Below are 14,140 nucleotides of genomic sequence, written 5' to 3' on the forward strand. Positions count from 1 at the left end.
ATAGATAAAACACTTGCAACAGACGTATGAAACACCTAAAACACTAAAAACATACGCTTGCAACATGCATGTATATACAAAATTCACATCTACTTTTGCAATATCCAGATAAAAACACTTGCAACATACGTTTGATATAGATAAAACATTTGAAACATACACTTGAAAAATACGTGTATAGTCATTGCAACATGTGGAACATCCCGATTTACTTTTGCAACATCGATATAAAACACTTGCAACGTACCTCTGAAACACTTACATATGTTTATAACATGCTCTTTCAGCACAAACATCTCCTTGTTGCTTCGGCAAATGGAGGCTCTTCGGCGCTGGAGGTCACTGGTGTGCTCGCTGGCGGCGCCGAGCTCGCTGGCAACGCGGAGCTGGGCGGCGGCGCACAAAGGGTCGAGTGGGGGCGGCACAGACAGCGGTGACGTAGAGGGTGGGCGGGCAGGCGCGGCGCGGGTTGCGTAGAGTTTGTGGGGGCGTCTGGACGTCGGCTGCTCGGGTTAGAGTGTTCCCTTTATTTATTGTCAAATTGTCATTGTCATTTCTCAAAATTTCAGATAGTCTTCACACAAAAATAATTTTAGTCAATAACGGCATTGACAATCGGCTGATCGTCGCACGGCAACTATAGGCATTGGATCGGCCGACCGCTCCATCCGGTAGAGTCGATTTGGCGCCAAGGGGTGGGCGGGAGCGTTGTCCCGCCGTTTTTCCCGGGCGGGCTCTCTCTCCCGTCCCGTCCCGTCCGGTGCGGCTGCGGTCTCGCCTCTCATCATCATCACCTCTGCTAAACAAAGCAAAGGCCCCGAGCTACCGACCACCGGCCCGCCACTCCGCCAGCGCCACGGGGAAGAAGAGCGCACGAGAAAAATCTACTCCGGCTAGGAGGAGCAGTATATATCCCTCATTCCCCCGTCCCGGCCGACATGCGCCGCACGTTCGTCCCCCGCTTAAATTAGGCGGGGCCGCCGCCGCCCTCCCACCCTTTTTTTAGTTTTCCCGCGGGCCGGCCGGGTCCATCGCCTCGCCTAATTCAACCCCCCCTCGGCCGTCGTGCGCGACATGTTCTCTCCTCCATCCCGCCCCGCCCACCGCTGCTCCCTTGCCTGAGCTGCCGCCCGCCCGCGCGCCGCCGTCGCCGTGGGATCGATCGGTGGTAATCGGTCCAGAGCGCGGTGCAGCGAGCGGCCGGGAGCGAGCGAGGGGGGCGTCGCGTCGTCGGCCGTCCGGTCCGTCCGTCGTGCGTTCTTGGCCTAGCTTGTTCCGCGCACGTCTCGTCCTCATCAGCTGTGAGAGGGAGCTGATCCAGGGTGGCGCCTCGTGAGGCGGCGCGGCGGTGCAAGACCGCCGAGTGCCGCGCGCCCAGGCCTTGCGCGCCAAGCTCGAGGCGGTGGGCTGGGTGATGGTGCGCTTCCTCCGGCGCGGACACAGCCTTGACAAGACCGGATCGCACAACAGCAGCAACCAGCAGCAGCAGCGAGAGCGACACCTCGACAGGAGCGGCAGCGACACGGGCGAGATGCACGAGTCCCTTGGCAATGGCACCGGCGGCACCCCGCCTCTTCCCAACGGCCGGGCGGCGGCGGCCGGGGCGGCGCGATCGCGCCTGGGCCGCGACGGCCTACCCTCAGGTACACCACGCCGCATGATGCAAGCTGCTCTTCTTTAGTTCATTCATTTATCCTCGACGCGCGATCGCGAGCGCCCTCGATTTCATTCAGTTTCATGCCGTGAATCGTGCTCCTCATCCTCCCTGTCCACTACTCACTGTTACTTGGTTCCAGAGCTGGACATCATGAAGGAGAAGTTCGCCAAGCTCCTGCTGGGCGAGGACATGTCCGGCACCGGCAAGGGCGTGGCGTCCGCGCTGGCGCTGTCCAACGCCGTCACCAACCTCGCGGCGTCCGTGTTCGGCGAGCACCGCAAGCTGGAGCCCATGGCGCCCGACACCAAGGAGCGCTGGAAGAGGGAGGTGGGATGGCTGCTGTCCGTCACCGACCACATCGTCGAGTTCGTGCCCACGCGCCAGACCGCGGAGAACGGGACAACAATGGAGGTGGGTGATCACAATGGAGTTTCGCGTGTGTCTATCAGCTGCCCCCGTCGTGAGCGTGACACTGACACCGACACCATGCACCTTCTTGATTGGCAGATCATGTCCACGGCGCAGCGGCGCGACCTCGCCATGAACATCCCCGCGCTGCGGAAGCTCGACGCCATGCTCATCGTGAGTGCTGCGTGCTCGATCTGTCTATATATATAATGATGCTCGATGGATCAACGATTGAAAATTTGGTGAGATGAATGGATCATATGCTCCCCGCATGCAGGGCTACATGGACAACTTCGTGGACCAGACCGAGTTCTGGTACGAGAAGGGTGGTGACAACAAGCGCGACGACGACAAGTGGTGGATGCCGACGGTGAAGGTGCCGTCGGAGGGGCTGTCGGACGTGACCCGCAAGTGGCTGCAGTACCAGAAGGAGTGCGTCAACCAGGTGCTCAAGGCGGCCATGGCCATCAACGCGCAGGTGCTTGTGGAGATGGAGATCCCGGAGATCTACATTGAGTCGCTGCCAAAGGCAAACAGACAATTCGAATTCCTCCTCCTTAACTTGACATTGGATCAATTAATTCAGTAGATCACCACCTCTGTCAAACCATGGCATGCTTTGACATGATGAATACTATGCAACAGAAAGGGAAGACAAGCCTGGGCGACGCCATCTACCGTAGCATCACCGAGGACACCTTCGACCCGCTGGAGTTCTTGGCCGGCATGGACCTCTCCACGGAGCACAAGGTGCTGGACCTCAAGAACCGCATCGAGGCCTCCACCGTGATCTGGAAGCGCAAGATGCAGACCAAGGACTCCAAGTCCTCGTGGAGCTCCATCGTCAGCTTCGAGAAGCGCGAGCAGTTCGAGGAGCGCGCCGAGACCATCCTCCACCTCCTCAAGATCCAGTTCCCGGGGACGCCGCAGTCGCAGCTCGACATCTCCAAGATCCAGTACAACAGGGTACGTGGTATTTCCTTGCTGCATCTGGGTGGCAATGGCAGCAATGGCATTGACAATTTGATGCTGGATGCTGCAGGACGTCGGTTACGCCCTCCTGGAGAGCTACTCGCGCGTGCTGGAGAGCCTGGCGTACAGCGTCATGTCCCGCATCGAGGACGTGCTGAGCGCGGACGCGGCGGCGCAGAACCTGACGGCGACCGAGGCGGCGCGGCGGATGATGGAGTCGGCGGAGCTGCCCGCGGCGCGGAAGCTGGACGCCAAGGAGGAGCTGGAGAAGCTGAACGAGGCCCCGGCGTCGATGACGCTCTTCGACTTCATGGGCTGGCACTTCGACCAGGACGAGCTGATGAAGCGCAGGGAGGACGGCACGCTGGACGCGGACGGCGAGGCCATGCTCCTCAAGAAAGCGCCCAGCATGGCGCCCAAGAAGTTCTCCTACGTCGACAGCCTCTCCTCCGGCGGCGGCACGAGGAGTCCCTCGGCGCGCCACTGATAATATATATGATCGTCGATCGTCGCGCCGCCACCCGCTGACCGGCCGCCGACGTGCATGCTAACAGCAGCTCAGTCATCTACGTACGATCCAACACCGCCACCATGGATCGTCGATCGTTCAGGAGAAGAAGCGACGACAGTGGAGAGGAGAGACGACGGCTCCTCCCATCGATTCTTGCTTACGTGTACATAGCTGAGGCGCAGCACGTACGTACCCATTATTTAGTGATGTTCTCTCTTACTGATTCCTTGCCTCTACGTTCTAGAACATTCTAGATGAGGGGAAGAAGAGGGCCGGGTGATTTCATCCACCTACTACGCATTCAAGGGTTGCAGGGTTGCCGCTGTGCGTAGCTACTGCTTAATTTCTCAACTAGTACTACGTATTTTGGACATGGCTGATGGATCTCAAGAGCGGTTCTCCAGAAGAGGAGACACTTTGAGCTCTGGGGTATATGTATCAAACTTGCAGTCAGAAAAAAACACAAACATGTATTCTTTGATTCATTTCAAGCTAATCATTTTCTGCACTCGGATTTTCCAGTTCAATTCGTGGAGAAATGTATGCACTTGTTTTCACGGATTGACATCAGAAAGCAAAAGGACCCTGGTCCAACCTCCGACGAAAAGCGCACAACATGACATTTATATGTACCATGAATAAACCGACGAAAAATGTGAAACCATACATCTTTAACCGTGTCAAATGTGTACAGAATGATCCAATTTGCATGAACAGGTCCCACTCATTCAGCACTTCCAGGTTATCTCAGCATACATCCTCGAGAGGATTCCAGGAGCCTTTTGACTTCAGTGAACAACGTGCCCACACGTATGTTGCTATCTACCTTATCTATGCATGTATATGAATGGCAATGAAACAGCAAAACCCAAATATGAAATTGAGAAGCTAACTAATCCCTCATTTTCTCTCCTCTTATGGAAAAAGAACAAAGGCAATCACTTGTTAGCAATTGAACCCGAACCAGGCATTTACAACATCAAACCTCAACGAATAAGTGGGAGGCTCTATGTACATTTATTTATACAGCAGTCAGGTCTCTAGATCATGCTCCTGCTGGCGATGTTGACCCAAGGCAGTCGGGCTAGGAGCATCGTGCTCAATGTAGTCATCCGTGGCTTCCTCCTCGTCATCAGAAGATAGAAGGGACGAACCCATCCACTGCTTGAAACCATCGTTGATGCGGCGCTGCATCTCTGGAGTCACTTCCATTTTGGACTCCAGCATCTCCAGACCCACATTGTGGGTAACGTAATCTCCCTCGTCAAGGACAACTGCAGCTCTCCTTCTCAAGAAGAAGGCTGTGCCACCATATAACACTGCCAAACCCCAGGCTGTAATTTCGTAGCACCAGAAAAGAGGAACTGAACAAGTACTTCCAAGGGCCAGCAGTGTCGATCCAAGAATAATTGCCATGAGACCAAATATTACAGCGAAAACTACATTAAGTATAGCCAGGCAACGAACACCACCTGCAATTCAAGACAATATTAGTGATCCAACTAAGAAATTACTAATATTAGTGACCCAACTAAGAAATTACTTGTGTATTCATGTTACTATGTTAGGATTTTACATATATATAAAAGAGATACAGCTGGTGGTGGTGCTACTGCATCATAAAAGTGTATAGTTGAACCAGTAGCTAATGCATCAGCCACATATAATTTCCTTCGCTCATAGCAGGCTTTGTGCGCTTCTACATTAGTTTAGTAAATTTCTCTAACATAATGGTGCTCATAAGCTTGAAACTATTAATAGGAAAGCCATCTACAATATCTGGACATTAATAATTAGTAATATGTTACCAAGAACAGGTTGCTAGTAAATGACTATCACTAAATTTCAATCTCGTGCACAGTGAACAGACATCAGAAAAAAGGTGGATACATCAAACAATGAGAAAAAAAATTGTCTAGAGCAAATGTTTAAAAAATGATAGAAAGTGGACCTATTAAAAACAATTGTATCCTTGTTTTCCTTTTTTCGCCGGAGGAAGAGACAGCCCACCACTTCTCTTAATAAGAAATGTACTTGTTTATCAACAGACTGATTCAAATGTACTGTTTGCAAGATTCAAAACAGTTGCTCCATAAACTCCAGGTTTGCAAACTAGCCTAATAATGCAGGCCACAGCAGGTGCTACTACCAAAAAGCTAAAGCTCAGTACATTCATTTTCCATTATTTCACGAAGAAAAGTTGCTCGAAACACACATACAAAAGGTTATGCGCGTTGTCATAGTATGTTCATTAGAGGGCCTGCAGCATCTTAATATAATAGAGAAAAAGGAGAAACGCGTCTAATGAAAGGACCAATAGATGCATGCATGCATGTTTCTTCTGCAGAGTAAATAGAAACATTTTCACATGCTAATGTCATCATAGCAGCAAGAAGAGGGGAGAAGAGTCCCTCCTGCTTAAGCATGTATACTTCAGTCCTAACACTGCACATATGCGTGGATTGATGGTTGCACTATGGAAACAAGGACCCATGCCAGAAACACAAAGACAGCAAGCTTGACACCAGATTGAGCGGTGGCCAACCAAGAGGGGCTTGGCGACCACCTCAATCTTTGTTCATGCACATTCTCCCACCGTTAAGCTCACGTCCGCCTCCGTCTCTGCCAACCACCACATCGTGCTTGTCGATGTTAACCCAATACACCAGGTAGGTGCCGTATCCCGTATCCTGTATCGGATACATATTCGATACGGATACATGGCAGATACAAAGTGCATATGTATCCATGAAGTATCAAAATCAAAATAAAATTAAAAAAATAATTTTGGATACTTGGGCCGATGAGTATCAGCCCATGCGCTTTGCTCCAGCAGACAAATGTCGTAGCGCCTTGCTATCCATTATCCCATGTCTGGTACATAGTCAAATTAATCCAAGGTCCAGCCTAACACCCTGCACCCAAAATTTGCTTATATAGCCCAGCTCGTCACGTGGAACGGGCCTGCATACACGTAGCACCTCTCTTACACTTTCGTCCTCGCTTCGTGCAAAAGGGTTAACCCGGAGGTGCTACGTTTGGAACAATGATTATAAACTGACTTGCCTTTAAAAAAGGATTATAAACTGACCGTCACCGTTCTAAACTTCCAAGGTGGTACTAAACCCACGAACTACAACTCCATATGCCACATGGGTCATATGGGCCAACAACACAACTACTACAGGCTTCTAACGGGCTGGGGTGTTACATTCACCCCACACACCCCTTAAGTTGTAGGGACTTATAATGCATATATAGAAACACATGACACATCCACGGGTAGGGACCTATACAGCGTATCAGTAGTTGTTCTGTGGGGATAAGGATACCAAAAGAAGGCCTTTAGCTAAAGAAATAGATAAATGTGCAATATCTATTGTCGAGAGGGAAAACAGTTATCATACAAAAGATGGATTTGTTCGTAAGGAAACTTAGTGCACATAGGGCAGGGCTACCCAAACTTGTGGGAATAGGACCAACTTGTTCCTTTTCATGTTTTATGTGATCTCATTAATTGACCAAAAATAATCATTTTGGAGAAATAATTAATGATGACATGCATCACACTGTAATATAGTTTACTATGCACCTCATGACCATGCATTGTCTTTGCAACATGTCTAGTAACAAATTTCCTACGCTGGCAAGTTCAACTTGTTTCGGTGCACAATTACTTATTACGATGTTCTGCATGACACATAAATGATGATTTTGTTGTGTTGCCTGGTAGACTACAATCTCCACTATCCAGACATTAGTACATTACACCAGCAGAATTTGCTTTCTGCAAAATGTGTGCGGACAGCAATTACCAGGAAATACCAGCAGGAGCAACTGAAGATAGAGATGTAGGATTTGCATCAGTTAAACTTTTGCTTCGGAATAATTATCTTATAAGTTATGGCTAGCCATCCCGATAGGCATATTGAATCAAAATATTTGTTCTACCAAACTAATGTATTTCTTGCCTGCTTTGCAAACCTTAGTGTCATCCTACAAGACTGCAATATACCTTTATAGAGTGGAAAAGATAAGGGTTTCTGCAGATCTAGGGTGAGAGAATGCTGAATAATGATAATGCACAAACAATAGACCAAACAGGGGGTAGTAATGTATTCTTTCAGAAACATAACACATTTGAATGCCTTAAAACCTGAAATGGCCTCAGATAGCTCATAGTTTCTTAGTACCACCAAAGAAAGATCGAAGACAAATCATAAACAAGAAGGATGCATATGAAAACTCACCTCTTCTAGAAGCACAGAAATTATTCTCAACAACACAGATCATTGGATGCCTTCTTGGAGCAGCATATGCAACAGACATTCCTGCAAGTATGTATTGGTTTAATACTTTAATGCTTAAATGGAGAAGGAGAAAATGAATTTGAAAGTACTGTTAGCTGATTCGTTGTGAGAGAAAAGCACTGTACCATGATAAGTTCAAGCGAACAGAGCCTAGCATGAGTGACAAAGAGAATGCCTAATACAAACCATATTGAGCTATATCAATATGTACCATCTACAAAATATACAAACAAAAGACACAAAGCTACTGCAGCTTAAATATCCCTTTCCTTCAGCAAAGCATAAGTATCACCTAAAAAAATAGCAATGTAAGAAACCAATGGACTGCTCACCTGCCTAGCCTAGATGAGTATTGCTATACCAGACAAATAAAACCATGAGAAGGCTGATTTGTGTTGTTGCAATGTGGAATCTAGTTGTACCAATTCCAGTATTATTTTGCAAATGTGAATACATACAAAACAGGTTCTCTAACATAACTTCTACATCCATAGCAAAGTTCATCAGTATAAAAGATCGTAAACAAAATGAGACCTCATGCCCATTTAGGCCACATATACAGCCAGCATAAAAAAACAAGTTCACATGGTGAAGCAAGACAAACAAAGACACATCCTGTTCTATTATACATAGAAAGTCCCTTCAAATTGCAATCGACCCACAATTTTCAATCCAAACCCAATGTCCAATACAGAAAAGCTAATAAACACATCAACCTATCTAGTATAACACAAATAGTTCTTGCAAAAATCACATCAGTGCCACGGGGAGCGAGGTTGTGACTCACCAGCTACAAGGTAGGTGAACGAGGCGCCAAAGAGGACGGCGGATGGCACGAAGACGACCATCCAGTAGAAGTCGGCGGCCTCAGCGGTGGTCATGTAAAAGGCACCCCCGCGGTACCGGTACGCCTCGGGCTCCTCCTCCCTGCTGCTGGCGGCGGCGGGCAGCGCCTCCAGCATGCGGCGCTCCCGGCAGAAGGGCCGCTCGGCGGGCTCGGCGGGGAACACGATCCCGAGGCTGACGCACGCGGCAGCTGCCACAGCGGCGGCGACGCAGCAGGCGGCGCTCACGGCCAGCGGACGGCGGAGGCGAGGCGGGAGGGAGTGCTCGTCGTCGCGGAGCGCCGCGTAGGCGCGCCTTGGCATCAGGAAGGCCTGCCGCAGCGCGTCGCCGAGGAGTGCCATCTGCGGCAGCGGCGGCGTTGCGGAAGGGGAAGGAGGAGAGGAGGGTAGTGGGTGGGCGAAGGCGAGAACCCTAGACGCGGTTTTGCGGGAGGGAGAGGGGAGGATTCGGAGGCATGGAGCGGAAGAATTGGGAAGAAGGTGGTCAGGTGAGGAGGGCTCCGCTTTCGGGGGCTAGTTTGGTTGCCTTGCGGGAAGGGGAAAGCGATGGGGGCCGCGAACCCGCGAGGTTGCTCCAATTCTCTGATTTTGTCAACGCAAGAAAAGTTTGGTAAACATTGTTTCAGATGACTAAAATTTATAGCTACTAAAACTAATGATTAAATTTTAGTCATTCTATTTGGTTTTAGTGACTAAGGCCCGTTCGGCTTGCTGAATCTTAGTTGAAATTGACTGAAAATTACTGTTGTGGCTGAAATACTGTGAGAGAAAAATACTGTTTCGACTGAAAAAAGAAGTCGAACAAGCTGAATATGGGGTAAACCGAACGGGGCCTAAAGGTCATTAAATCAGTTCAACAAAGATCAAATTATCCCTAATAAATGATCAGATCAGGATGGGGGACCAGCAATAGTGAGGGACAGCTCTAGTCCACCGGGTAATTTAGCCTATTTTTAGATACTCTTGGGTGACTAATGTGACTAAACTACTTCAGTCCTCTTTTAGTTAGTTTGTTTGGTAGTTTAGTAGCTAAAATGACTAAAGTTTAGAATTTCGCAGGGGTAACCAAATAGGCCCTTAGTGTTGCAACGTTATATCACTATTCTTTACACCATTTCAAACAATACATTTTTACATAGAATAAATATAGGTCTATAATAGTGATAGTACCAATGGTTTCATATTTTGCTTTTCACTAATTTGAATGCTTAGTTTTTTTTATAACAATGCTAATATGAAAGGGGGGCAATAATTAGAATCACATGAAAAACCAGGTATTTTTGCTAGCCATAAAAACGAGAAACGTAACGATTCTTGAGTGAAATGTTTCTCACCTGATCCCTTTGGCTCTGATTCTCGCAAGAATCGGGAACGTTTCTTGTTGCCAAACGGGCCTAAACATCATGTACTATGAAACCAATAACCAAAAAAATCTAAGTAGCTTGATTAGTCAATGGCTTCGGAACATGTGGATGTTATTTGACAATTTGTGAGCTCCATTTTGCCGCTTCTCATTTTCAATGGAAAATAGTTAATGCTTTTCTAGGGAGGGAGGTTTAAAAGTATAGATGGCCAAATGGGCCGCCCGACACAGCTAGGCATGGACCTAGTAAAAGCATTGTGTGACGAGTTTCATCCATGCTGAAGAGGGCTTCATGCCTGGCCATCGTCCTAGGATGGCAGATTAGACGGATTTTTGCGCTGGCCTAGCCCTATAAGCATGACCGTGTCTCACCGTGCCGCTGTCGCAACCCCACTGTGTCGCGAAGGAGCGTTGTTGCTCGCCACATGGGGAGGAGTCGATGCGAGGACATCGGTGAGGGAGCATACCCGAGAGGGAGGAGTTGAGAAGGGGGCACCGAGTGAGGAGGCACCCCGATGGAGGGAGCCGGCTAGCAGGGCGAGAAAGGAGGTGTGTACGGAGCTAGTAGAGAGCGAGGCGAAGCGAGTTGCGAGCTAAGAGGAGGAGATGCGTGTGTGGAGGTGTGGGCGTTGGAAATGCAGCATCTGCATGGTGAGGAGCCGATTGGACTCACGTGGGGTAGGGGATCGGGAGGTGAACTGCGGTGGATAAGGATTGTTGGAACCGGTCAATTAGGGTTAAGAATTAGGAGTTGTTATATGTATACTTGATTGGATATCAGGCCTCTTGTGCGGCCTGGACCATTTTAGCAGGTTGTGCATGCCTAGGAGCGGTCTAGGCATGACACGGTGGATCGGGCTATGTCGTGTTTGGGTTGGGCCAAAATAGCGGGCTTCCATTGGGCTACCATGCCTTTAGTTGTATAGCCATATGAATTGGCATGAACTTGTACCCTAAAAAAAGCAACAACTATAGTTTAAGTTATGTATATTATGGTCTTATTTAAATTCAGAGTGTAAAGTTTTGAGGTGTCATATGGAGTGTCACATGGGGTGTTCGGATACTAATAAAAAAACAAATTACAGAATCCGTTAGTAATCCACAAGATGAATTTATTAAGCCTAATTAATCCGTCATCAGCACATGTGTTACTGTAGCAACACATTATCAAATCATGGACTAATTAGGCTTAAAATATCCATCTCACAAATTAGTCACAAACGTTGCAATTAGTTATTTTTAGTCTATATTTAATACTCTATACATGTGTCTAAATATTCGATTGAATAGGGAGTAAATTTTAGGAGGAGGAACTAAACAAGGCCAATATATATGATGTTGTATACTTTTGCAGGGTAGAAATTTGTTTCTCTAAACAGTCTAGGTTCTTAGCCATACACCCACTGAATCAGTGCCTTGTGTCCTCAAAATTCTAAAGTTGCCTTTTTAGCGACTGGATTCGATCTCAAGCCTCTTGCTTCGCTCGGTCAATACCTTACAATTTTATCGTTACTAGGTAGCGTGCCCGTGCGTTGCTACGAGATAACTAACAATTTATACTAAAAATACACAGATCGCACGATAAGATAACAATACTGTGAAAATTAAATACCAACATTAAAGTGATATTTAATCCAAAAAGCAAAGTTTATGAATTTAACATAGTCACGGAGTGCGCGGCGTCGCAGACTCACAAACCCTACTTTATAGACCTTTTCATGATGCGGCTAAGATAATGTTTTATATTGGTAGGAAGAAATCTCTGATATTTATTTCTTTCATTGTAATCTATTTATCTGGACAATGTTTGAGGTGAGGGCACGGTTACAGTTTTTAGTAGCTTTGCGATATTGTCCGAAGCTATGAGATGATTGATATCTTGCAATGATCCTTTAAGAGATTAGGTCGAATCCAACCTAGAGCATCGGAACCCTACATCTTTTTCTAGACGGACTTCACTTCGGATGCACCGGTAGCAATATCAACGATCTTCAATCGATGGACCAAGTTGTATGGATTCCCATACAATGGCTCAGACATGTAGATTTTATTCTTTTTGTACTTGGATACACTTGTTCCACTGAAACTTTCATTAAAATATTTAGACACGAATAATGTTTGATCACCGATGTCCCTCACCCTGGACCACTCCGGCGTACGGTCGTAGAGGTTGCACTTGTAGATTGCGCTACTATAGGTGAAGCTCTATGTCTCGTGGAACGTGCTCACCATAGCACCCACAATGTGTAGCTCACCGTTTGATTCTAGGTAGCTACGGTGGTAGAGCCCCGCAGGTGGCGATAGCGATGGCAGCAGCATCGTGGTTGGAGTAGCGCCGACGATGTTGCTGCTGTAGACAGAGATTTCTCCACTGCAGTCGATCACCAAGAACTTATCTTGGTAGTGGACGATGGACCCCACGGAGAACTCCACTTTGGTGTCGAGCAACGTCCATGCGTTGTCGACTCTAACCCGGCAGAACACGACCTTCGTGTAGCACCCAAGCATGGCCATGGCCACGCACTCGCGGCCGGCGACGCCAGGCGGCGCTGAGAGCACGATCTCATGGAAGACCACGTCCCTCATGTCTTCTAGCTTGATAGCTTTGCCTGCGGCATTCGCGTCCCCATAGCCATTGGTGGGATGGAGGACCCACCGGCCGTGGACCCTAGACACGTGTTCCGATGAGGACGCCGCCATGACGTGTTCTCCTGCTAGTGGGAGCTCAATGCGGAGGGTATGGGCACCGGCGAATGGATTCAGTAGTGTCACGGACGCCGCCTCGTCCATGAGCGCCAACCACCCACACGAGGAGCTGCATGCCACCTTGCCGCGCACGTCGGGCAGCATCTTGGACAAGACCTTCTCCGGGACGCAGTAGAAGCCAACACGGTCCGAGTCGGGGTCAAATGGGAGCAACAGGAGCGGCCCGAAGGTCACGAACAGGGCGGCGGCGCGCCATGGGGAACAAGCGGATCGAAAGGACGCCGCGTTGTGGCCTAACACGAGACGCTGCCCAATGGACTCGAGGAGATCCTCTGGCAGACCGGATCTCCAGTCAGGGAGAGGTAGAGACCTTCTCTTGGGATTAGGAGGCTGAGCCATGGAAGACAGATGAACAGACCCAAAGACAATTTCAGCAAGAAATAGCAAGCGAGGGCGATGGAACACGTGAGCGTGAAACCAAATGAAAGGAGGAAAAGATGTCCCTTTTGTAAATGCAAAGAGGGGAAGTAATTAAATGTAGGCAGATTTGGCAAGGTTCTCAGAAATGCAAAGGGGTTCCTTTTGTCTTAATTCTCTTTCCTTCTGTGTTAATTCTCTTTCCTTCTGTGTTAATTCTCTTTCTTTTTGCTCGTTGCCATGTTTGCTGGTGCATGCAAACATGCAATATGTATATGGATAGCACAATAATTTTCTACTTTCTATTTTGCCATGATTCCTCTATCATATGACAGGCAATATTCAATCAAGGAGAATGACATGATCAATCAGTAATTAAGATTAACCTGTAATCAATGTGTAATCGGTTTCATGGCAAAGGAATAACAATTTTGAAGAAGAAATTTGAATATCATTTGACATATTTAGTTGGACGTATATAGCTGTGGGGAGAAGCCTTAAAACTAAGCAATTGAGTTTTCGGTTTGTCGTGGCCATAGAAATGAGTATAAATGGTATAGAGAGTAATATGCATAGGGCCCCAAAGAGATATGTATAGCAGAAAAGCTAGAAAAGTTGCATCAAGAACATGTAAGTAGAGAAAATGGCAAACTAAGCAAATCATAAAGAGGTGACAATGTCTGAGCTGTAGTGAGTTATGGAGCAAACATTGTGTAAAACAACGTATCTAATTTTGTTTAGAGGAAGCAGTGAGCTGAAGACTGTCATCACACTGAAGTCTGGATATGAACTGGAGGCAGCATTGAGGAATTTAACACATTGTTAAAATTGAAGGTTGGGTACATAGAAATACAACTATCAAATATTTAGGTTGTGCAGAGTAAGCAAAAGTAAATTTTATTTGAGGTCAGGTTAACATTTAGTATCGTGTAATTGCAAAGTTAGAAGTAA

The 14,140-nt window shown here is 47.7% G+C and overlaps 3 protein-coding genes across 3 annotated transcripts; 1 reads left to right on the plus strand and 2 right to left on the minus strand.

The window, feature by feature from the left end:
• The first annotated feature begins 1,031 nt into the window (after nt 1-1,031).
• LOC136466991 (rop guanine nucleotide exchange factor 9-like) lies at nt 1,032-4,050 on the plus strand. The gene is made up of 6 exons (XM_066465547.1): nt 1,032-1,643; nt 1,797-2,068; nt 2,165-2,239; nt 2,343-2,594; nt 2,711-3,031; nt 3,108-4,050. The coding sequence occupies exons 1-6, from the start codon at nt 1,415-1,417 to the stop codon at nt 3,522-3,524; spliced, it is 1,566 nt and encodes a 521-aa protein (XP_066321644.1). The 5' UTR covers nt 1,032-1,414; the 3' UTR covers nt 3,525-4,050.
• A 104-nt stretch (nt 4,051-4,154) lies between these two features.
• On the minus strand, nt 4,155-9,238 carry LOC136466992 (uncharacterized). Its single transcript, XM_066465548.1, has 3 exons — nt 8,646-9,238; nt 7,799-7,879; nt 4,155-5,020 (listed from the first exon to the last, which is right to left on the minus strand). The coding sequence occupies exons 1-3, from the start codon at nt 9,043-9,045 to the stop codon at nt 4,581-4,583; spliced, it is 921 nt and encodes a 306-aa protein (XP_066321645.1). The 5' UTR covers nt 9,046-9,238; the 3' UTR covers nt 4,155-4,580.
• A 3,033-nt stretch (nt 9,239-12,271) lies between these two features.
• On the minus strand, nt 12,272-13,171 carry LOC136465516 (uncharacterized). The gene has a single exon (XM_066464214.1). The coding sequence runs from the start codon at nt 13,169-13,171 to the stop codon at nt 12,272-12,274; it is 900 nt and encodes a 299-aa protein (XP_066320311.1).
• Nucleotides 13,172-14,140: the final 969 nt, after the last annotated feature.

The sequence above is a fragment of the Miscanthus floridulus genome, chromosome 7 (genome assembly GCF_019320115.1).
Source record: "Miscanthus floridulus cultivar M001 chromosome 7, ASM1932011v1, whole genome shotgun sequence".
NCBI classification, from domain to species: domain Eukaryota; kingdom Viridiplantae; phylum Streptophyta; class Magnoliopsida; order Poales; family Poaceae; genus Miscanthus; species Miscanthus floridulus.